A 25805-nucleotide genomic window follows, 5' to 3' on the forward strand; every position below is an offset into this window, starting at 1 on the left:
GAAAGTCTGAGTCGTGACAAAACGTGAATAAATAAATACATATATAGCTACACACAAAGTAGAAAAAGTAGTAAAACAGATTAAGACCTTCATTTAACAAAAGAAAAGCATTAAAAAAATGTCTTTGTTGTTTCATAAGTGCTTAATGTTGTTAAAATAATCATATGGCTACTGTATTATGCAAATATTAGTCATGGAAAACACATATATGTATAAAAAAATATGTATTTTTTATTCAAAGTAAACTATTTTACTTTATATTGCTGCACTTCTAATCACACATTCATATGAAAATCACAATTTATACATTCACATAAATGTCAGCAATATCACCATTAAGTACCTTTATGGTAATTCATGTCGTTATCGTTTTAATCACAGTTTCTAAACATTCTGGCAATGGTTTTAATTCTCCATTTACCACAATTACCTTTTCTCCACACTGGCTTTTTACAGGATTATCCATTTTAAGCCACTGGACAGTGAGTCAAAACTTATAATTTGTCACCGAACTTCATCAGACAGAGATTTCAAGCTGCCATTCAAAGATTTACACTAAAATAAAAGTGGCACGAGTCACAATGTAGGTTTACATGGCATTATCAACATGCACATAAACAATATCTCAATATCAAAATGCTAACTTTGACAATATTAACAATGTTGGTTGTAGATAAATCTATCCTGACGTAGGCATTGTACTTGGTTGATATTGGCTGTCATGTGTGTACCCGAATAATACCCTTTTGAGGGCCTCATTGTGTGAAATACAATTATTGACAATAAAAAAATTTCTGAACCAAAAATGTTCAGAAAATCTGAACATGGTAAAACCAAAATGTTGTCAATAAATAAACAGACTCCATGGTAAACAAAAGAAGACCACAAATGAAAACAGGAAAAAATAGAAGATAATTTAGAAGATAATTCTGCTGTCTTGCTATTGAAGTATAAATATCATAGCTATTTAAAATACTTTAAAAATCACCATAATAATTTCAATTACATAGCTAAACACTTGGTAACACAAATACACAGTTACATGTTATTAGTTTTCATCAGAATCAACTTTTAAAAAATTGAAAAGATTTGAAAAATGTTTAGAAATATATACATGCTGTAGAAATCAGTCAGTTATGTTATCATGTTATCTAAACATAAATAATATTCAAACACCACTGAAAGCAATCATTTCACCCAAAAATCATAATTTACTTACCCTCATGTTGAACGTTCAATGTTTTTATTTTGGGGTCAATGGAAGTCTATGGTCACCAAAGCCATTTGGTTATTACATATATTCAAACAGGTTTTCATTTTTGGGTGAACTATCAACTCACACCTTTTTCTTCACTGTTTACACTCACAGTAGACATGTCTGACTGGTCACTGCTGCGACTGGATGGCCGTGATTGGTTAATGGCACCCTGTGAGGGAGAGCCATATGTGACTGGCACAGGGATACTGGGAAGTAAGATTATCTGTGCATCTGAGTAATATGGAGGTCTTTGAATACCAGGGGGATAGTAAAGAGGGGAGGTGATTAGAGTCCTTCTCTGGATGTGAGAGACAGTGGGCTTCATTTGGTCATACCCAGACGGTGACAGATATTGGAAAGGATGGAGTGCCATTCCATAGCCTACCCTGTTGTCTACTGCTATATTATGGTGTGTCCGAGGCAACATTTGCAGAAGAGTTTTATCATTGCTGTTCATCGGTGATTGACGTTCTGAAATGCTCTCCACTGACTGACTTCGTGGTAAATTTGGAGTCACAGGAGAATGTGACGTACTGCGCTGAAAAGTGGGAGTCCTCCGGAGAGAATGGTTGGAGCTGCCAGGGGACAGAGAGCCTAAACAGGGGGAAGAAAAGACAAAAAACTTTAAATGGCCTACTTGAGGTGGTTAGAGATAATTTCACTCTTGTAATTTCAGAGCGACTCTTACCATTACTGCTATGTAGCGTTTTCCCATTGCAGCTGCGAGTGCCCCTCCCCCGCAACACATCAGACACCTTAAGACAAAACCACATAAATACTTGTTTAGATGAGTTACAGAAGCTATGTGGACACACATGGATGGATTATGGGGCCAATGTTGTTGTTGTTGTTTTTTTTCTACTTCAGAGACCTTTAACTTGAGAGGCCTGAAGTGGAATTACACAGGAAACAAGACTAAAGCTAATGTAGCATTGAATTTGACAGATGAATAGAGCTTGAATGTGTGACAAAGTGAAGTAAAGACATGATAAATGTTATTCATCCCATTAGTAATATAAACTTGCAATTTAAGCATCGATTTAAGGATTTAATGTTATAATTATGAGAAATAGATGGATCCAGGGAGCAGGTCAGTGATTTGAACTTTGATAATAGAAACAGTGTTATTTGAGGCTTATCCAAGCTGAATAACGGCAGTAAATGGCAGCCCAAAAATGTAAGGCCAAAAAAGTGCATCCATCCATTATAAAAGTAATCCACACAGCTCAGGAGGGTTAATAAAAGCCTTCTGAGGCGACTCAATGGGTTTGTGTAAGAAATAAATCCATATTTAAAACTTTATAAAGTAAAATATCTAGCTTCCGGCTGACCGCCTTTTGTATTCAGTTTATGCAGAAAGTGTAACGCCTCCCGCAGTTCAAATGCTTGCGCTATACAGAAGGCAGTCTGGCGGCAGCTAGATATTTTATTATCATCATCATCATCATTTATAAGGTTTTAAATATGGATATTTTTCTTACACAAACGCATCGCTTTGCTTCAGAAGGCCTTTACTAACCTCCTGGAGCCGTGTGATTACTTTTAGAATGGCCTTCAAGGCCTTTTTTGGCCTTCAAATTTTGGGCTGCCATTATAATGCTTGGATTAGCCAGGACATTTTTTTATATATCTCCGAATGTAATTGTCTGAAAGACAAATGTCATATACACTGAGGATGGCTTGAGGGTCAGTAAATCATGGGGTAATTTTCATTTTTGGGTGAACTATCCCTTTAAAATTCAGAGATTTTAAATCACAATTTAAATCACAAGTTGCAATATGAAATGTTATTTTGTTTTTTGTTTTTATTTTTTACAAGAAATGGTCTGCATGGGGCTTCATATAACTATAATTCATCTTTGGTGATACGTCTGACTAGTAATTAAGGTGTATGTATGTTTCATATGCAAATCAACTGAGCAATGAAGGTTTTGTGAATCGCCACTTGTTGGCAGTGTTCACATACTACATTTATATTTTACTGGCTTTTTCTAATTTATTTCAAAATATGATGTTGATAAATAGGGGAAAAACACTTTATTTGGTCAATAAATACATAACTAGGAAAGAGTTATAAACATACAGCACATGTTTTCAAATGCACTACTGCCATCCTTTCAGTTCTTACCTTTTTGTTTTTTGCTACCATGATTGCGGTGTCATTGTGGTTGTTTTTAAGACTGCTGTCAGCTCCGTTCTTCAGCAAGACCCTGACAATCTCTATCTGACCTCTGCCACAGGCGATGTGTAAGGCTGTGTTCCCACTATAAGACTGTGCATTCACATCACACCCACTCTGAAAGAAACAGCACACAGAAAAAGACATTGTGAACACTAATAACTGCTTCTCATCCACACTCAGACAAACACTGAGTAATAATGAATACTAGTTAAAGATTTCAGTGTCATAGTAATACATGTTCTTTCTTGTGCTCCCCAACAGAGAAGTAAAAGATAGAAATGAAAGGAACAGACAAAAGTGATGATCAGGAAAATGATCAGCTGAACAGCTGACTCATTGGATTTGACGTGTGAAGTGTGAAAAAACTCAACAGAAAACTGCACACACACCTCGATCAGCAAGATGACCATGTCAGTAGAGTTGTTTTCTACAGCATGAATCAGTGCACTGCGACCACTTTTATTATCCTGTGATTAAAGAGGAAAAGAGACACAATAAACAAATAGCGTGTGCAATAAACCATTGAGATCATAATACACAACTAATTGCACAGATACTGCAGAGATAGTATCACATCGAAAGCATAAAAGTAGTGTAAATGACAACTAATTCACTGACCCCAGCGTTAATTTCAGCTCCGCTCTCCAACAAGAGTCTTGTCAATGTTTTATCTCCTCTCTGCACAGCCAGGTGGAGAGGCGTCAGACCTTAAATTAAACAACAAAATATTCATGCAGTAAACTGAATGACCCAATGGAGCGAGTTTGGGCCTGTTTCAACAATACACAAACAAAACATGTCCTCTCTGTGTTTCTAGGGACTTTTTGAATCATGACAGCAACAGGAAATGTCTCATCTTACATTTCTTACACATGAATGAAGCCAATACCAAATAAGCCAATAAGGCTGTTTAGGACAAATGATAATCCTCTGAAACTCTGAAATAACATAAAATATTCTCAAATGAAATAAAATAAAACTGTTTAGTTAGCATACTTAAAAAAATAAAAAACATTCTTAAGTAGTACATAAGTAGTTATTATCTGAGTATTGTACTCTTACAAGAGGGAATTATTGTGTCAGAATCCACAAATAAAGCTAGATGGCGATATACCCTCCTTCCTGATGAGCAAAAATTTTCTAAAACAATGTAATCTTACATTCATGCAGGAAATTCTATGACCAGCAGCTCTTTTTCTGTCTGGAGTCTTTTAAGGGGTGGAGCTTAATCTAATTATGAAACAACATTTCCCTGAGACCAATTGTGCTACAAAAAAATATGTGTGTGTAATTCAATAAATATACCCATCTAGATGTAGGTCCAGCACTCACCCTCATAGTTCCTGATCTCAAGGTGGTTGGAAGAGTTTTGGGGGTAGTGTCTAATGATGACAAAGAGGCAGTTCACATCTGTGTGCTCGCAGCACAAGTGCAGCGCTGTCTGTCCATTGCGGTCCAGAGCACCAGGGTCAGATCCTGCATCCAGCAAAGCTTTCACCAGAATAGGCTGATGGGTGATTACAGCCAAGTGCAATGGTGTCTGAGAGAGTGAAAGGGAGAAAGAGAGTTTAATCAAATCCACAGTATATTTAAGGTTATATTTAGACCAAATGATCAAAGCTCTCACAACTCTTCTTGCATGTCAATATTTAAGCAGTGTATCACAAAAATCTACCACTCTGATGTCTGATAAGGTGTTCAGGTTTATTTGGGCTAATAGGTTGAGTCATATCCTGGTGTGGATTCCTGTAACCGTAGCTGCTAACCTGGAACTTGTCTAACAGGTTAAAGGTCAGTTCCACAGATCTGATGAGATAATAAATGAGATAAAACAGGGCTAACGCCCCTTTGTGAACAGCTATACAGTAACTTATCTAACACGCAAACAAACTACTACTAAGGGCGTAAACATGACAATATTCTGGATTAAATATGCACATATCCACTCTTTATCGTATGCAAATATGCTAAAAGCGGATTTGTTAATGTTTCCTTTCTTGTCACTTCAATAATGGAATGCATGAATCTCATAAATGATTGCCTATATTTTCATATAATAGTTTGCATCACTGGATATTACTGCCAGTCTTTTAACCTTTCTAGCGTAAAACTATTGGAATTCCCATTCAACATCTGTGAATAGCAAAGCCCGAATTTGATTGGCCATATTTGATTACAATGTCTATGATTGGTGTACTATAAACTGATTAAAGTAGAGTGAAAAATGTATAGAAAAATATAAAATAATTATTTAAATTTAACATTAAATTAACTGACATGACTGTTACAAGCCAAAGTTTGTGTGTCTGCTTGGTGTGTCCGCATGAGTGAAATGTTACAAGTCATTTTCATTTCCTTCACCTGAGGTAAATTTCTACAGAACTAGCATTGTTGAAAGCAGTTAAACAATAAAAAGAAAAAGGCTTCACGACAAGATGACAACACACAGCACTAGTTCCTTCAATGTAAGTATATACCTCAGGCGAAGGAAGCAAACATAAAGTATTACACGAGTCACTTGACAGTTCTTGAAAATATAAATATCCAATCTGGCATTCAGACATGCAATAAAGTCATATATCCATTGAAGGTTAGCATTTTTGCTAATATAGGGGGCTAAAACTGCATAGTAAGTTAAATGATCTATCGTGTGTGTGTTTTGCTGACAGACAGGAAGATTGAAAGAAAGATAAAGAGAGGTTTGTGGTTTATAATGATACCCGCTAAAGATTAGCATCAGTTCAGACTTGCTAGGAGGTAAAGTTGGTTCCTGGCTAGCCGTGGGGGGGTGAGGGGGATTGTGTCACTGGAGGGAGGATGTTCCAGGAAGGCACAGAAGAAAAAAAGTACAGCGAGAATGAAGACAGAAATTCCTCTGGTGTCACAATGCCTTTAGCCCTGCCTTCCTATGAAAACAACTCTCCTATTTCCCTGAATCCTGTCTGACTCACCGAGCATCACACACTCGAGTTTTGTGTGTATGTGCTAAAAGATGTTACCACACACGTAAAATTTGATGGGTTTTTCTGTGCTCAGATCAATCACTACAAATCTAACTTAGGAACAGGGATGGATAAAACACTCACATCCTCTTTAGGCAAGCCCTGAAACAGGAAACTGTATAAGAAAGGACGTCACATTAAATTGAGAAGAGAAATTTTAGTGCGATAGTACCTTTCTCATTTTACAATTCCAATGAACCTGCAATTACTGACCAATAAACCACCAATACAATTTTAAAGAGAAACTGTAAGTCCTTGGAAGAGCAGGAGGGGAGAAAAGGAGGGACGAGAGAGACAGAGAAAGGGAAAGGAGGAGCCGGAAATGATCGAGCAAAGGGAGCGATGAAGGGAAGAGATGGATAAGAGAGGGAAAATCCCTTTCCTCTCCCCTGCAGTGAGTCCTTAGATTCACATTCCTGTGTGTAAACAGAAAAGAAAAAAAGAATGAAAAAGAGGGATGTTGGATGAATAAGGAAAGTGATTGAGGGGAAGACTCATGACACATACATGAGCCAAAAACACACTCTAGCGAACTGAAACTAAATCTTACATGATTTAGCATTGATGACTAGGCTGAAACAAAAACACACAGACAAGAAAAAACAGTGCACTCAATGCATGCAACAAAAAGATGAATTTTATATTTTCCATGGGGAATTGCAAAAGGGGGTCTTGCATTGGAGCCAGATCTTAATGCTAAATACCTGAAAAATCCAGGGTAAACCAGCATAAGGTGGTTTGCCAGTATTATGCGGTATAAGCTGGTCTCCCAGCCCGGCCAAGCTGGTGTTCAGCTGGTTTTAGGATAATCGGTTGCCTGGTCCCCCAGGCTGACCATCTCAAAATGGCCCCAAACCCCTCTGAAACCGGCCAGTCTGACCAGGCCGAGAAACCAGCCAAGACCAGCACAATAATGTAGGCTTTATTATTTAGGTTTTAGTTGGGGTTATTTTCAGCAAGGTAAATTTGTAAAGGTAAAATAATGCTAAATACATGAAAGATTCCACTTAAACCAGCCTAAAATTGCTGGTCTTAGCTGGTCTCCCAGCCTGGCATAGTTGGTGTTCAGCTTTGTTTAACTATCTGGTCCCCCAACCTGATCATCGGAAAAGTGCCCAAAATCCCGCTAAAACCCCTCAATGGAGTGGTGTGATCAAGCTAAGCAAGGTAGCTATTTGGCTATTGTTTAATATTCACATTAAATTACATAAGTTGACAGGAGCATGTTTTGACATTAAAAATAGAAGGTATTCTTTTGGAGTGACATGAACCAACAAAGCATTCACAATAAGACCAGGTACATGCATTAAGGAAGTAACAGGCACTATTATAAGATTATATGATTTATGCTTGAAATTAATGCTACTATAGCTATGCATAATTAACTTATGCTTCATTCTTTTTGATATCTAAGGGTCTCTTACTCGTAGTAAAAGCAGAAAGTTTTATAATTCAGAGGAGGAAAAGATAAGAATGTTACAAGAGTGCAGAGAGAGAGAGAGAGAGAGAGAGAGAGAGAGAGAGAGAGAGAGAGAGAGAGAGAGAGAGAGAGAGAGAGAGAGAGAGAGAGAGAGAGAGAGAGAGAGAGCGAAAGGGAAAGTCCCTTTTAATACCCTGCAAACCTCAACACAAGGTATGTTGAGAAACAACCCAGGGTGTGAGGGGGGGTCATGTGACTTCTCGGAATGAGGATACTTAAGTTCAGATGCATAGAGCAGCCACTTTAACTGTGTTTGCACATACACTCATACTGGTATAAAACCATACACACTCCTGTAAACTGAATTCACTGACAGGCCATGCAAACAGCTCATCAGCTGCAGTCTTGCTTGACTGATAATACGCAAAACACATTTGTCATGTGCACACACACACACACACACACACACACACAGCATGCTTCTTCTCATGTGCATTTCAAATGTCAGTGTCAGTGAGTGTTGGTCATGACAGACATGTGGGAGGACAAGACTGACAAAAGTGAGGAGCGGAACTATGGCGATAGAAGTCAGTCTAGCATGTACAATATCTGGTGGTAGTAATAATGATAGCTGTAGTAACACTTTCCTTGGTACCGTACCAGTCAGCTGTGTGTCTACCGGCCATTATAATATCACATCATTAATTGTATTCACTCACTAATCTTGGATTTAGAAACACCAAAACAGTAATTTTCAACAAATGCTGCAACAAAAGTTACTCAAAACTCCATCTAAGCTTCAAAGACATGCTAATGTTCGGTTCACATTTCTGGGGAAATAAGAATTGTACACAGGATATAACACAAAAGTTAACCTCAACAATCTGACAGAAACACGTTTCAGCCCGCGGCTAAGACGTGCGCAGATTCTGGTAACTGCCGGCTGCCTGTGAATGTACAAGCATTCGTGTTTGTGTGTGTGAAAGAGTGCGTCTGTACGTCAAGTGAAACCTAAACATGAATTTGAGGTGATTTTTGAGGTCTGGCTAGACATGCAATAGCAGTAATTGATAATGTTGCTGAGTGACAGTGGTGGAAGTAAGGGTTAATGCAAACAGAAAAGGAGAAGAGCAGGAGGTGAACGCCTGGGAACAGTCTGACAGGTTTGTGCGCTCACAATGCTGCTGACACATGGGAGCAAGATGAAGCAGAGCACACAGGTTGCATGTGTTGTGGTGGACATGTGGTGAGCACGCAAGTGGGCAGGCCAGTGACTTCTGAAGGTGCTCGAATAACCACAAACAGTACGGTGGCACTGCCTGAGAACAACAGTGCCCTAGGAGTAATTTCCTCTTCTGTTTAAACCTAAGCTAAGTGTATCACGTAACAGTAAAGAACACATTTGTGGAAATTACAGTTAACCAACATGCCCCACAGGGACAAGAATTCAGGTTTAACTAGCCCGGTGTTCTTTGTGTATTAAACCCTAATCCAACAATCACTCAAATTAATTCCCTTTCCTTCTACACCCTGCTGTAAAGACCTATTCAATCCGAACAATACAATTTTGTTTTCCAATTACAATATTACAATAATATTTCCTCCAGTATTTCTGCTATAATTGTGACAAAGCTGCTGGTTTTTATAAACAGAAAAAAAAATTATTAAGAAGAAAAATTAAATTTTTGATTTCTTGATTTTATGTATTTTTAAATGTTCTAATTAAGTATTAAATACTTTTTGCATTATTATATAATTTAAATGTTTCAATTATTTTATTGTATTAACAATTATATTAATATTTACCTTATCAATAACAATATAATAATTTGAATAATTAAAGGGTTAGTTCACCCAAAAATTTATTCAAATTTTTTTTAAAGAAAATTGCAACTTTCACTTTTTTTCTCAGAACTGCATGATATAAAGTCGCTATTGTGAGAAAAAAGTCTGAATTGTGAGATATAAACATAATTAAGTTATTAAATAGTTTATATCTAAGTTTATATCTCGCAATTCTGACTTTATAACTCTCAACTGCGACTTTATATCACACAATTCTAACTTTATAACTCTCAATTGCGACTTTATATCATGCAATTCTGAGAAAAAAAGTTCCAATTTCAAGATTTATACTCACAATTCAGTCAGAATTGTGAGATAAAAAGTCGCAATTACCTTTTTTTTTTTTATTCCATGATAGAAACCGGCTTCCATATCAAGTTGTTCCAAGCCTGTATGAATTTCTTTCTTCTGCTGAACACAAAAGACGATATTTTGAAGAATATTTGTAACCAAACTGTTGATGGGCCCCATTGACTTCCATAGTATGAAAAAAATACTATGGAAGTCAACGGGGCCCATCAACTGTTTGGCTACCGACATTCTTCAAAATATCTTCTTTTGGTTTCAGCAGAAGAAAGCAGGTTTGGTGAAACTTAAGGGTGAGTACATGATGGTAGAATTTTCATATTTGGATGAACTATCCCTTTAACAAATTAAACCTTATTGTAAAATGCTGCCTTTTTTGCTGTGTTTGTATACACGTACCTGTCGTAGGGTATTGAAAATGTCCAGGTCTTTGTGTGCCCGTCGAAATATTTCAATAAGCCAATTGACCAGTTGGATGTTCTCCTTGACCACAGCAATGTGAAGAGGTCTGCAAATAATACACACATGCATTATTCACCTAAACACTGCAAAAGGAGCATAGTCATGTAAATGCATTAGCATTAAACCACACAAACAAAACTAGTAACATTAAAATGTATTGTGATGCATTTCTTTTAACAATACGGGGTTGACTGTCTTTTTAATGGCCTGCACAACTCAACAAGTTCAAAAGGTTGACTGAATGACACTTCACCTGGTGGACTAAAGGTTTTGTGAAACAATCATATGTATGACTCATCTTGTACACAGTGGCTTTAATGCAACCACTGTTGGTGAGTACAGGGAAATGCTTATCTCCATATCATTTCACAGAAAACCTCTCAGAGGTGAGAGTGTAGAAGTCAAAGTTTGGGAACAGGAAGAAAACAGTGTGTGAGAAAGAGAGAGGGACTCTTCATGAAATGTTTTAAATGATTTTTTTTCTCTTCTAAATCTGCTTCCAGTAACAGCTACTTTGGTTTGAAGTCACTTCCTGCCCTCAGGGACAATGGCACCGTTCTTTCTGTTTTGAATACTAATTATCATTATATTTACTGTTGCATTAGGGGCTTTCTGTGCTTTTCAGACTCCTCTAGCAGAACTTCCCATGAAGCCCTGAGAAATTTACAAAGAATAACCTTGCACTGACTTAAAACACAAGCACGATATATTCACAACACAAAATGCTCCATTTACATAGCAATTAATTAACAATATTAAAACAGTGGAATCAATACAATGCGCAGAATGCAACAACATATAAGGCCGTAGAATATTATAAACCAAATATCTGAAGCATTGCAAAATATGCAAAAGTAATCAAGATAAAAGATATTATAATTTTAAAACACTTTTTAGAGCAACTAACACTTAGGCTTGTTATCAATGCAGACATCAATGTAGAATGTTCATTTCTTGCATTATGAACTATAAACCAGTTCTTGGGAATGTGGCAAGAATGTTAACAGGCCCTGATGGGAAAAAAAAGAGAGATAGAAATAAGGGAACCGAGAAGAACAGGGACTCTCATTGTTTATATTGTCTTTTGACATGCATATTGAGTCATTGTGGGATGAATCAAGCCGGAACACAGACAGTGGGAAAGCAAATGATTTGAATTATAGTGCTGATTCATATTCCTAATGATAATTGTAAATATTGTCCTATAATGTGCTGTTGCAATTGCCTCATGTGGGTTATTCCATTGTGACAAGATTTTGGAAATAAACAAAGAGAAGGAAATCAAATACTATACAAGCACAAGTATATAAGAACATGTATTGGAACAGGTGACGTGAAGAAATGCCAGTTTTAAATGGCCACACCTCATACCACCTGACATACTGAGGTGTGACTTTTCGTTTGGATCAATAGTCACCATACAATAAAAGTCCTCCATAAAGCATCAAACAAATAGAGGAAGAGAAGAGTGATCTAGTCAAAATGAATACAAGAGTCAGGCTATGACCCGCCTCAGTGAACTGCCTGTTCCTTGGTTTTGATAAGAAAGCAGAAGAGATTATTAGTAGCTTAATTCTTTCTTTATTTGCCTCCTTTCCTGTAAGTGAGCTCAATGTCAGCGTACTTCAGGAAATCTCATGCTTTTTCAGTTCTGCCATCAGGGACATGTGTTCAGCCCTTGTGACAAGACCCTGTTTTGGATCAAGGAGTCTTTATCAGGTTTGAGAAATTTTTACACAGAACAAGTACGACAAGTCCTGCATCATGGTGCAAAGGGCAAATATGGGCAGAAGTATTTACATTTAATCATTTAGCAGACGCTTTTATCCAAATCAACTTACAAACTTAACTTTTGGAGAGAAAAAAAGGCCACCCTTGCTGCAGCATTCTGGATCAGTTGCAGAGGTTTGACAGTGCATGCTGGAAGGCCTGCCAAGAGAGCATTACAATAGTCTAGTCTGGATAGAACAAGAGCTTGGACAAGGAGTTGTGTAGCATGCTCGGATAGGAAGGGCTTGATCCTCATAATGTTCTATAAGGCAAATCTGCAGGACTGGGCAGTTCTAGCGATGTGATCTGTGAAGTTCAACTGATCATCAATCACAACTCCAAGGTTGCTGGCTGTCTTGGATGGAGTTATGGATGACGAACCTAGCTGAATGGAAAAGTTGTGATGGAGTGTTGGGTTGGCTAAGACCATAAGCAGCTCTGCATTTACACTGCAAGTAGAGGTGCAACAATCAACATATACTGCATTTGCAGTAAGTGCTGGAATAGTAAATTAACACATGGCTCTTTAAAGTTGTCATGGAACGGAAATTGCAATGGCTTTCTCTACTGGGACTTCTCGAACAACAAAAAATGTAGGGCGGGACTTGATTTTGTCCATTGGGAATTAATTGGATCGTTGGATGGTTGCCGTTTACTATTTCTGTGATTCGTGGGTGACAGGTTGTCCTGCCCTCATGCCAGTAAACACATCATAAGAGAAGAGATTAGATGTCGCTGCAAGATTTTGATTGAATAATGATGTGCACGGATTAATTATTTAGAAAGAGCACCGCAATATTCCATAAAAAAATAAGGATTGATTATTTTAATGGCCTTGCAATGTAAACATCATAACAAAGTGAGTAAATACATTCAAATGGTATATTACTGTTAAATCAGGCTTAAATACAACTTTATACAATATTCAAAAGACCCTCCATCTATATTCACCAAGGAGTCCTTGGGCTGAAAACGGTTGAAGGCCCCTGATGCATAGAGCAAAAACAACAACAACAACAAACAAACAAACAAACAGGTATTCTTTCATTAAATTGGTCAGAGATACTTTATATTTTATGTCACTTTGTGGCTGACAAAGAAAAGCCAACTTTTGTGTTTTGGCTAAACAGACCCATCATAAACACATCAAATGAAAACATAATTTAATGTACATAATATTGTAAACTAGTTGGCCATATATCTTATATTCTTGTCACATATCTGTCTGTGTGATGATCACTGGTTTTGCTGTCGCTTATACTGCAGGTCAGAATTTAGTTTCTCTCTCTCTTTCTTTTCGAAAGATGAAACTCTCTGGGTTCCTGGAAGTGACTGAGAGTTAGTTAGACCGCAGCCCCAGATAAGGCCCTGGCTGAGACTGACGTAGGAACCTGAACATCACCAGAAGGAGATGAAGGGCTTATGGCGGGGCAGTGGCGCATGTGTGGCATCCTGTACAACCCAGAAACACAAACCTCTAACATCCCATGTAGCATACTGTTGCTGCTGTAGCAAACAAACTCAGAGTCTAAGACCTAAACAGCCTGAGCCAAATACATGCAACCACTCTTATAAAAAAATTCTTAAAGGTATAGAAGAGACTATAAAATTCCTATAAGCAAGGTGAGTGAAAGTAACCTTGTCAAGGCTCTATGTTTCTCTGAAAAGCCACGAGAGCTGAAAACAGCCTTCACATCAAATACAACCTAAAAATCTACATCAATACATCTGACAGACACTTTTATCCAAAGTGACTTCTAATGCATAGAATATGCTACATTCCCTGAGAATAAAAATCATACACTACTGTTGGAGAAAAATAAATGTGTCGTTCCAAGTCTATGAACCACAAAAGAAGAAATTTTGAAAACGTTTTTTGTTCATATAATGAAAATCAATGGGGTCCAAAAATATACATTGGACCCCGTTGACCTACATTGTATGGACATTTTTCAAAATATCTTCTTTTGTGTTCCACAGAATGAAGAAAGTCACAAGCCTGTTATAAGGTTTGAAACTACATAAGGGTGAATAAATTATGACAGAATTTTCACTTTTGGGTGAACTATCCTTTTAAAGTGTGCATGACCTGTCATGCAATCTTATGGTGCTTCATACAAATGTGCAGACTACAAAAGAGGAGGAAGGAGGAGAAAGTGGGTATGAAGATTAGAAATGGCAAAGGGATGTAAGCTTACAGTACAGAGAGAAAGGGGGAGAGAGAGAGTGATAAGCAACAGAGAAAAAGCGGTAAAGGAGGAAGTGAAGAGCGGATGTTTGGGTTTTTGAGCCCATTCATTTTAAACATACAAGGCAGTGAAAAAAAAGATGAAAGAGAGCGAGAGAGAGAGAGAAAGACACCTGAAAAAACCACAGTCACACAACAGACTCACACTCACATCAGGCTTTCCCGAAAATGAGGGTCTGTGAAGTGCTGAGAAAAAAACAAGGTGAGAGCACGAGACGCCCTTTGACGCAAGAGCCAGGACAGAGTACAGACAAGGGGGAGGGCAGCGTGTGAGAAAAATAAAGATAGAGAATGTTGTTTTTCTGTTTGTGTACATGCAGTTGATTTAATAGCATGATTGACATACAGTATGTACATGCAAACAATACTGTAGACTGAAACCAGGAAATAGGGATATACTGGAAACCAAAACTTTGCTAAAAATGTAAGCAGCGTATCAGTTCAGGGAAGAAACGTGGTTAAAAATTTTACCAATTAGAAAGCCAGACAAAATCTCCACAACATTTTATCAAGAACAGTTCACCCTAACTGTTCACCTCATCGTTTGCATGTTATTTTAAACTTACACATTCATTTTTTTTTTGTTGTTGAGAAATTCTGAAGAATTGCACTGGTGGCTCTTTTCCATGCAATTACAATGACAAACAAAAGCAACATAAATGTGGTCCATATGACTTGTGTGCTACATTACATATTATCATGCATTTCTTGGGAATCTAACCCATGACACTGGTGTTGCTAGTGGCATGCTATACCATTTGAACGACAAGAATTCTGTATCTTTATGAAAGAAACAAACATACATTTAAGTTATTATTATACATTTAAGTATTCACTGATATTCTTCTTCCAGGGAGCAAGTCAGTGATTTGAACTTTGAGAATAGAAAAAAATGAGACCGATTCACGATTCACGATTTTGTGACAGGACCAAGCGATTCATTAAAAAGATTTGACTCAAAAGAATGATTAAATCTGGAATCGCTGATTCTTTAATGAACTTTCCTTAAAGGAATAGTTCATCATTTACTCACCCTCAAGCCATCCGTCTATATGACGGATATTCTTCTTTCAGCCGAACACATTCAAAGTTACAGTGGGGCAAAAAAGTATTTAGTCAGCCACCAATTGTGCAAGTTCTCCCACTTAAAAAGATGAGAGAGGCCTGTCATTTTCATCATAGGTACAAAAAAATCCAGAAAATCCCATTGTCTGATTTTTAAAGAATTTATTTGCAAATTATGGTGGAAAATAAGTATTTGGTCAATAACAAAAGTTAATCTCAATACTTTGTTATATACCCATTGTTGGAAATGACAGAAGTAAAACATTTTCTGTAAGTCTCCACAAGGTTTTTACACACTGTTGCTGGTAGTTTGGCCCATTCCTCCATGCAGATCTCCTCTAGAGCAGTGATGTTTTGGGGCTGTCGCTGGGCAACACAGATTTTCAACTCCCTCCAAAGATTTTCTATCGGGTTAAGATCTGGAGACTGGCTAGGCCACTCCAGGACCTTGAAATACTTCTTACGAAGCCACTCCTTTGTTGCCCGGGCGGTGTGTTTGGGATCATTGTCATGCTGAAAGACCTAGCCACGTTTAATCTTCAATGCCCTTGCAGAGGGAAGGAGGTTTTTACTCAAAATCTCACGATACATTCATTCATTCTTTCCTTTACACGGATCAGTCGTCCTGGTCCCTCTACAGAAAAACAGCCCCAAAGCATGATGTTTCCACCCCCATGCTTCACAGTAGGTATGGTGTTCTTTGGATGCAACTCAGCATTCTTTCTCCTCCAAACACGACAAGTTGAGTTTTTACCAAAAAGTTATATTTCGGTTTCATCTGACCATATGACATTCTCCCAATCCTCTTCTGGATCATCCAAATGCTCTCCAGCAAACTTCAGAGTCCCTGGTGGCGTAGTGTGTTACTGATGGTAGCCTTTGTTACTTTGGTCCCAGCTCTCTGCAGGTCATTCACTAGGTCCCCCCGTGTGGTTCTGAGATTTTTGCTCACCGTTCTTGTGATCATTTTGACCCCACGGGGTTAGATCTTGCGTGGAGCCCCAGATCGAGGGATATTATCAGTGGTCTTGTATGTCTTCCATTTTCTAATAATTGCTCCCGCAGTTGATTTCTTCACATCAAGCTGCTTATCTATTGCAGATTCAGTCTTCCCAGCCTGGTGCAGGTCTACAATTTTGTTTCTGGTGTACTTCGACAGCTCTTTGGTCTTGGCCATAGTGGAGTTTGGAGTCTGACTGTTTGAGGTTGTGGACAGGTGTCTTTTATACTGATAACGAGTTCAAACAGGTGCCATTAATACAGGTAAAGAGTGGAGAGGAGCAGAGGAGCCTCCTAAAGAAGAAGTTACAGGTCTGTGAGAGCCAGAAATCTTGCTTTTTTGTAGGTGACCAAATACTTATTTCCCATCATAATTTGCAAATAATTTTTTTAAAAATCAGACAATGTAATTTTCTGGATTTTTTTCTCATTCTGTCTCTCATAGTTGAATTGTACCTATGATGAAAATTACAGGCCTCTCTCATATATTAAATAATATCCTGGCTCTTTCCAGCTTTGTAATGGCATTGAATAGTGCTTGTGTTTTTGAAGCTCCAAAAAGTGCATCCATTCATCATAAAAGTAATCCATACAGTGGGTTAATAAATGCCTTCTGAATCAAAATGATAATCACTGGCTTCCAGGCAACGGCTGTACACACGTTGGAACTTTAAAAACCGGGCACTATTCAATTAATTACAAAGCTGGGAAAAAACAGGATATTATTTAATGTAATTTAATATAACATTTGTGTTCGGCTGAAAGAAGGAAGTTATATACATGGATGGCTTAAAGGTAGGGTAGGCAATTTCAGAGCGGCTAGCAATAGCACTCTTCAAAGCCACGCCTCCTTTAAATGGTAAATGGACTGCATTTATATAGTGCTTTTAACAGACCAATGGCCATCCAAAGAGCTTTACACATTGCCTCACATTCACCCATTCATACACCGACAGCGGTGTCAGCCATGCAAGGCTGCCATCCAGCTCATCGGGAGCAGCTGGGGTTAGGTGTCTTACTCATGGACACCTCGGCACTTGGTCAGGTGGAACCGGGGATCGAACCACCAACCTTCCGGTTTGTAGACAACCTACATGAACCACTGAGCCACTGCCGCCCACACTGCTTTAAAACACATGAACACACACAAAGCGCCTGGCAAAATCCAGTCATTTCAAAAGGAATCTCCAGTATGCAATCGGGAATTTTGTGTGAGGGCAAAAGATTTCCCAATGCAGATTTTGCAATGGGTTCAACGGATTCACCGTATTGACCATACTGTTTTAAAGTGATTTCTGTGTGTGTTGTGCTTCATACATCAATACACTATTGACAATAGACTGTGGACCAACATTTTTTGATAAAATTTCACTTAAGTGACCACACTTTAATGGGTTTGGAACGACAAAAGGGTGAGTAAATTATAACAGAATATTTTTTTGGGGGGTGGGAGGGGGTGTAATATCCTTTTAAGTAGCTATATGGGATAGGCTTTGTGAAGCTATGCAGGATGAGTCAAATAAATATCTTGTTAGTAAAAATACGCAGTGCTCCATATATCACATTTATCAAAAAGGGAATCGGCTTCATTTGCTTACTAAGCATTAAAAGCTCACAGCAATGACAGCAATAACTGCTGCTGACTAAACCTTGATATCAATATTGCGTGACACCAGGTGTCATTTCACTCACACGAGAAACTATATTTCAAACTGAGTGAAGGTTCAGATATTACAGTAACACATACATGTATTTGTGTTTATGCCAAAGCCTGGGGGAGCCAGAATGTTCATCTCTGGCATCCCTATGACCAGCCACACTCATAAAACTAAGTCCTGAAACAGCAGCACGTGAAATAGCGAAAACCAGTTTCTCTCAAATCACTCATACTCATACCCACAAGCCATACCCTCCTCCAGAATCAGTCTCCCTTTCTCGCTCACACACAAAGAACAGAGAATCTCTTTCTTTGGTGTTGATCATCATCAGATAAGATGATTTTTGGTGGGCTCAGTGACCTTGTTGAACAGGAAGTGTAACTGTGATGAAATGTACTGGGTAACAGGGGTCACAATGACTCCCTACCAAAATCTTGTCTTATGTGATTCAACATAAACAGAAGGCGCGTCTACATATTCTTAAACACCATGGATCTATGACTTCAGAATATTTCTTTTTGTTCTAGATGACTAAGCAAGAGTCAGAGTGGCATGTCTAGGACAATCTGGAATTCCCAAAAAGCAAACAGAAAGTACATGTCACTGATCCTCATAATTTACCTATAGATACTAATAATAAACCCATGTGCACCTTAACAATGAATCTGACTATTTAAAGGCACAATATGTAAGATTTTTGGATTAAAATATTCAGAAACCACCTGAACAATGTTATATACTGTGTTTTGTTGACTTGTGCACATACATTATTCCAAATATTTCCAAGAATGCTTAAATATAGAGAAATAAGCAATTTTAACCAGGACAAGGACCATGCATCGCCTATCAATGACGTCATACCCGCGTTACCCTCGATTTCCTGTTCTATTTTGAAGAAACCATGGAAACACCAAAGACGCTTTAATATATTATGTGTTTTATTAAACAGGTGAGCAACTGTTTGGATACATTCATCGACAGAAAACAAATCATTGTTATATAGCTCAACACAGTTAGTCTTATTGTTTAAATCTCATTTTCTTGATTAACCGTGAGTACCATGTTTTACCATGCGTAATATTGATCTAGTTTACTGCAGTGTGCAACAAGTGTCTCATATTAACGCACAGAGTAGCATTATAACATAACTTTCAACACACTCAAATGTACCTAATATGATAAAACAGCGTAATAAAAGCTCCACTGCTCTCCAGCTATGTGTCGCGCTTGTCTCTCATTAGCAATCACTCCAGCGGCCTTGTTCCGCTCCAACGGCTTTCAGCCCCATCCTGCTTCATACTACAGTAACGTTAAAAAATCTTTAATACATTAGCTCATCCATGACTATGATTTCGGGCCGAGTCCCGTTGGATTCTTTTCCACCGACTGTAGAGGTAAAGAAAACAACTCCCATGATTCCACAAAATCAAGGAGTTATCAAGCTTTGTTTTGAATAAGCGACCTCTAGCGGCGAAAATTACATATTGTGCCTTTAAATATACAGTACAAATGATCATATATGGTCTGATCTACTTCTTTACTTGCTGAAAATCCTATCTTGAAATGCATGATGGCCCTGTGACCATCTTGAGGGATGTTTCATCTTAAAGGGATAGTTTACCCAAAAATGAAAATTATCCCATAATTTACTCACTCACTCTCAAGCCATCGTAGGTGTATAAGACATTCTTCTTTCAGACAAATACAATCGGAGTTATATTAAAAAATGTCCTCTTCCAAGCTTTATAATGGCAGTGAATGGCAGCCCAAAATTTGAAGCCCAAAAAAGTGCATCCATCCATTCTAAAAGTAATCACATGGCTCCGGGGGGTTAAAAAGGCCTTCTGAAGCAACTTGATGGGTTTCTTTAAGAAAAATCTCCATTTAAAACTTTAAGTAAAATATCTAGCTTACGCCAGACCGTCTTATTCAACTTACGAAGGAAGTGTAACGGCTCTCGCAGTTCAAAATGCTACGCCTGACATCATCGTTATGGCAATTGCGCTTTTTCTCGTAAGTTGAATACGGAAGGCGGTCTGCTGGAAGCTAGATATTTTACTTTAAAATGTGATAAAAGTGGATAATTTTCTTACCAAAACTCATTGATTTGCTTCAAAAGGCCTTTATTAACTTCCCGGAGCCGTGTGGATTACTTTTATAATGGATACACTTTTTTGGGCTGCCATTAACTGCCATTACAATGCTTGGAAGAGCCAGGACATTTTTTTTATATAACTCGAGCTTGAGGGTAAGTAAATCATGGGGTAATTTTCATTTTTGGGTGAACTATCCCTTTAATCAATTCTTATACAGCGTCATACCACAAAATGAGACCTCATGAAAGGGTTAAAGACTCACGTGTCACCATCTTCATCCTGACGTGTTGCCACGGCAATATCTGCCAGCAGCTGATCTGCGCTCTCCAGCGGAGGCGAAAGAGTGGGAAACGGCATGGCAATGGATTTGATGTATTGCCGAGGCCACTGGAAAATTTGATGGCCTGGTATAACTTCAGAGAAGAAGAAATATTAATATTAACCAAAACAACCATGCATCTCAAACCAACATTGATGAAAAAGAGTTAATTGAAGAGTTAGCCAGCACTCCAAAAATGTAAATGACCATAATCAAAAATGGACCGTAGCTATGTATAGAAAGTAGTTTTTTGCATCGCAACTTCCTTACATTTTACCAACTAAGAAGAAGTAAAAGGACAAATGTTTGCTTAGAAAATTTTTGGAAAGTTGCAGTGTAGATAGGCTACATTTGGTTTAGATGATCTTTTTGACAAAATTAGATAGTTCTGCACAGCACACTATCAAGACCATAAAATAGACCAGTAACCATAATGTATTCATGCCAATGTGTGACGCTTTCAGTATAATTAAGTCGATTTTTATTTGTATGTATAATATTATCTGTATAAAGGAGGCCGAGAGATGGTGTAAAAGTAGGTAGGATGTAACACTGTCAGTTAAACTAATTAGAAATTAGCTAAAGGGGTTATCATATGGCTACCACCTGACACCATCTAGATTTAAATCTGAGCTGTGAAGTTATACAACATCACACATATAACAGCACATAAGCTTTTTATTAACTTTAAAAAACAAAACAGAAATAACATGACTAATGATATGGGGAAGGTGTGGGACAGGTTATTTCATTGACATACATTTATGCACATAATTTATAATGTATACGGGTGAATTCAGGGTGATTGGGACACTTTTTGCAATTGAGATGACTTGGAAAAGGTGTCCCAATCACACTGAATTCACCTTACACTCTAAAAAAATGCTGGGTTAAAAACCCAAGTTGGGTTGACAATGGACTAACCCAGCAATTGGGATGTTTTAACCCAGCAATTGGGTTGTTTTAAGCAAACAATTAACCCAACCACTGGGTTAAAACAACCCAATTGCTGGTTTAAAACTCCCCATTCATTGGGTTACAACAACCCATTCACTGGGTTAGTCCATTATCAACCCAACGTGGGTTGTTTTTAACCCAGCATTTTTTTTTTGAGTGTATGTTTAATTTGATAAGTAAAAGGCCTACAAGGACATGTTACACTGGGGGGAAAAACATTATGTATTTGGCTACTCCTCGGTTTAACCTACATGTGTTAACCCACTGACACGTTTTGAAAGCTGCTGAACCAAACATCCTGCTGATTAGCTCGATGGTTTCGGGTTGACTCTGTGGTTCGCTGACTGGACTGACCATGACTGCGCAATCATATTACGGACGCACGAGTTCCACACAAACAGACACATACTTTCAAAATGACACATCAATTACGAACCAGCTTAATTGCGCGAAGACATCCAAGTTTGCGCTTAAAATATAAAGTGAGTGATCAATAAAAATAAACATATTGTAAACTTACGATATGGTGTTACGTGTTGCACGAACTGAGGGTCATTAACGCTCTGGATATTAGGAATTGCATTGAATATCCGCGGTGCATCTGTGAGTATTCGACCCCCTTCAGAGTGCTTTAACTCTGCACCCGGGCTATTTGGAATAGTTCTTGGACCACTGGTATCATGATCCACATCCAGAGGGAAAGGACGTTTCCTTATCGGAAGCTTGTAAAAAGAGGAATCTGCCGGCTTCCCTGCAGTGTCCGTCTGATTGTTGCCCCTCACGCTAGGGGTTATAGTTCGGGTTTGTTTGGGACCCTCGCGCGTCCTGTTTCCTCTGTCATCCCCATCGTCTGTATGAGACGTCTGCGAAACTGATCCATCACAACTGTCCCGTGGTTCAGCAGGAAGAATTCCGTGTCCATTGCAGCACTTGTGCGCCGGTTTCACCTGTCTTTCTGGAGTATGTTTAGGGCGACCTTGGTCTCCCGTCTGCGCGCTGCTCCCACGCTCTCTGGTTTTGTTGGTAAGATCCAGTGGCACAGATGGCACAGTGTGATTACTGCCGCTCATGGTCATTGTCCTCAGGTAGGCGATATGGGTCCTAGACGAATCCTTTTATTAACATTATGTCAATATGACTAACTTGACTCGGTCCCAAGATGACTATCACCTCTTGCTGCCTAGATTAAACAACATAGCCTACTTACATACACTTTGCTCAAGATGAAGCACTTAAATGCATATCTTCGCATATGCAGTTTTCTTTTAAATGTTTAGTTAAAAAAATAGATCTGAATAAACATCTTAAATAATTGCACATGCAATTAAAATAATGCAGTTTTAGGGCAATGACAATATGTCATGTGCATTATTATTATTAGGCTATTATTGATCACGCGCTGCAGTCTTGATGATAACCTCTGCGCTGTGCTGCTCGATGTCTCTATGGTCTGAACTGAATTCACAGAGTCTCCCTCTCATTCACTCAAATTAGGAAGTAGGTGGGTTTGTGAACTGGGGTTTTCCCTTTCAGCTATAACTGAATCGTTCGCAAGCCACGGCCACCCATTTGTGAAACAATTAAACGCTCTGCTGAAGGTTTGTGCAGTTGAGATCAAAACTAGTAGCCTGTTTATTAGTAGGCTACTTTGTATTTAGCATTATTATCACTTTTATACGTCGCATAAGATCAAATGTGTCTAGGAATCGGTTTCGGTTTTGTTGTTAGATGACGGTGCTTGGCGTGTTTTCTTTTCTGGCTATTGAACCTATCGTTCGAACCTAGCCTGTGTGTTTTCATCTCTCAGTGCAGCTGAATGTGTCCTGAGCTGTTGAATAACAGGTGTGCAGTTTTGCTTTCCTTTTAGTCGAATTACACCTTTGTCTTCTTTTTTTCACCCTGTCGTGCCTGGTAGGGAGCGGGCTGGATCTCCGGCGGGGATCTCCCTCACAGCTGTTGTCGGGAAACCTGCCAGGCTCGACCTCTTGTCTTCCTGTTGCCTTTTTGACCAAATTCACATTGGGTCAGCGGATCATTAGTGACTGACTGAACTGATATGATAGGGACCTTTTCTTACATTAGACTAGAGATTAGATTTATGACTCATATCGATGAAAACAACAAATTACTGGCTTTCACATGCTATCTCAGCAATCAGCATCTTACCTGGAAAGCACCCCCATTTTGATCGAATCCCTAAAAGATGCATAGCTAGTATTTTTTGGTTCCTAGAACCAAACCAAGCTTTTGGTTACAAAATAGAACCTTAAGAGAACATTCCTAGAACGTTAGGAATTGGTTCTTAAAGAGATAGTTCACCCAAAAATGACCCTCATAGTTGTTCCAAACCTGTATGAGTTTCTTCCTCACAAAAGATGTTAAAGAATGTTGGTAACCAGACAGTCAACCACCCATCAACTTCCCATAGTATTTTTTTCCTACTATGGAAGTCAATGGGTGTCGTCAATTGTTTGATTATCTACCAACATTCTTTAAAATATCTTCTTTTGTGTTCAACTTTTTTTTTTTTGGAACAACTTGAGGGTGAGGAAGTAATGACAAAATTTTCATTTTCGGGTGAATTATCCTTTTAAAGAGAGAGAAAATAAAAACTGTGTGCTAATGCTAGGACAGTGTTTTGTTAGCTGGGAGTTTGATATCATTAGCATCAGCCATCTGATCTAGCTCTATGTAGAATCAAGAGACCTTACAAAAAAAAAAAGGTATCAGATTATGCGACAAATAAAAATCTACATCATACCACTCTCTTTCCACCTACACCCCACTAGCCTTAGTTCCTCCTCACACCAGGGGTTTGGAGTTACCTGGGCTAGTTTGGGACTTTCCTTCATTGTGGGGTTGAGTGGGTATGGAAAGGCAAACTGAAAAAAAATATAGGTGTTTAAAGTCCCCAAAACACCAAGAAGAGTCCATGGTGGGTCTGAACTTGTCAGTTGGTGACAATGCCGTCCAAATGCTGAATCACAGCCAGTTTAGTTCCCATGGGCCAAATGAAGATCTACAAAAAGCAAATTAACTTTTTTATTTAACGGTTAACGTTAGTTTTTTTTTTTTTTTTTTTTTTTAATCACTGAGGGACATGAGGGCTTTCTTAGAGAAAAAAAAAAATACATACTGGTGTATTCAAATGTATTCAAAATTATACTTTTGGACAATCATATATGTATTGTAGGCCAATATGTTTTATTCTTTTAAGCTGATATTCTATTATCTTTTGTGCTCTTCTGTGTTGTAAGGACGGGTGTTCATCCTGTTCTCGGGTTGTGTTTTCTTATTGGCTACATGGTGCACATTTGCAGGAAAAGTGATAAGTGCTAATATATAGGCAGAACGGGCCCCAAAGGGAGTGTACATGTGCTTGAAATGATTACAGTGTTTGTAGGTTGTAAGGCTAAGGTAAGCAGTGGTGTAAAGTATTTGATTAAATGTAAATAGTTACTGCACTTAAGTATCTTTTCGGCTACTTTGTAGTTTTACTGAGTATCAAATATATTAGTAAGTTCTTTTACTCTCGACTTGACTAAATTTTTAAATAAGTAAATATACTTTTTACTCCAATACATTTGTGATGAGTAATGCAATTACACATTATGCATGGTACCTAACCTTTTCTGTAGCGGTTTGTTTCTGCTATAAAGAAGCAATATCGCCATCTAAGAGCACTAAAGGTACTATATCTTGTGTGTTTTGCATTTACTCACTCAAACTTGTCAACAAGGCTACTTTATGCGATTGGGAGTGCACAACAGGCAGTTGAGATTCACGGGTTGTTTGATTTATGAGATGAGGTCATGACTGCAGAAGGTGATGTAGCTGAAACCAGACCATCCAGTGCAAATTGACAATTTAATTTTGTTTATCCACTATATTGACGAGACCTTTTTGAAGGATATTGGTTTACTTATGGCCTTTTTGTGCACTTGAGCTTAACTGAGACTTGAGAGTGTGTAGACATTTAAGAGGCTATTGTGTTGTTGATTGCAATATTAAGGTGTTCGGTTTTATTCTGATTTTAGAAAATGAAGATGATTTCTCATCTTACAAATCAATTGTTTCTTATTTTCACTGGCATGTTTCTTAGATGTTGAGCACTAGTGCATATTTGAGCCTACATTCAGTACAAGTAAAATACTGATAAAATCATATACTATAAGACTTTTACTCAAGTCGAGTCGGAATTGGTGGCTTGTAACTTGT

At 38.1% G+C, this 25805-nt stretch overlaps 1 protein-coding gene across 1 annotated transcript; it reads right to left on the bottom strand.

The window, feature by feature from the left end:
• Nucleotides 1–209: 209 nt before the first annotated feature.
• On the bottom strand, nt 210–23044 carry bcl3 (BCL3 transcription coactivator). Its single transcript, XM_079837935.1, has 9 exons — nt 22108–23044; nt 20574–20724; nt 10413–10521; nt 4773–4980; nt 4059–4147; nt 3830–3907; nt 3387–3554; nt 1947–2013; nt 210–1852 (listed from the first exon to the last, which is right to left on the bottom strand). The coding sequence occupies exons 1-9, from the start codon at nt 22661–22663 to the stop codon at nt 1332–1334; spliced, it is 1947 nt and encodes a 648-aa protein (XP_079694061.1). The 5' UTR covers nt 22664–23044; the 3' UTR covers nt 210–1331.
• Nucleotides 23045–25805: the final 2761 nt, after the last annotated feature.

Source organism: Gobio gobio (genome assembly GCF_949357685.1).
Source record: "Gobio gobio genome assembly, chromosome: 15".
NCBI classification, from domain to species: domain Eukaryota; kingdom Metazoa; phylum Chordata; class Actinopteri; order Cypriniformes; family Gobionidae; genus Gobio; species Gobio gobio.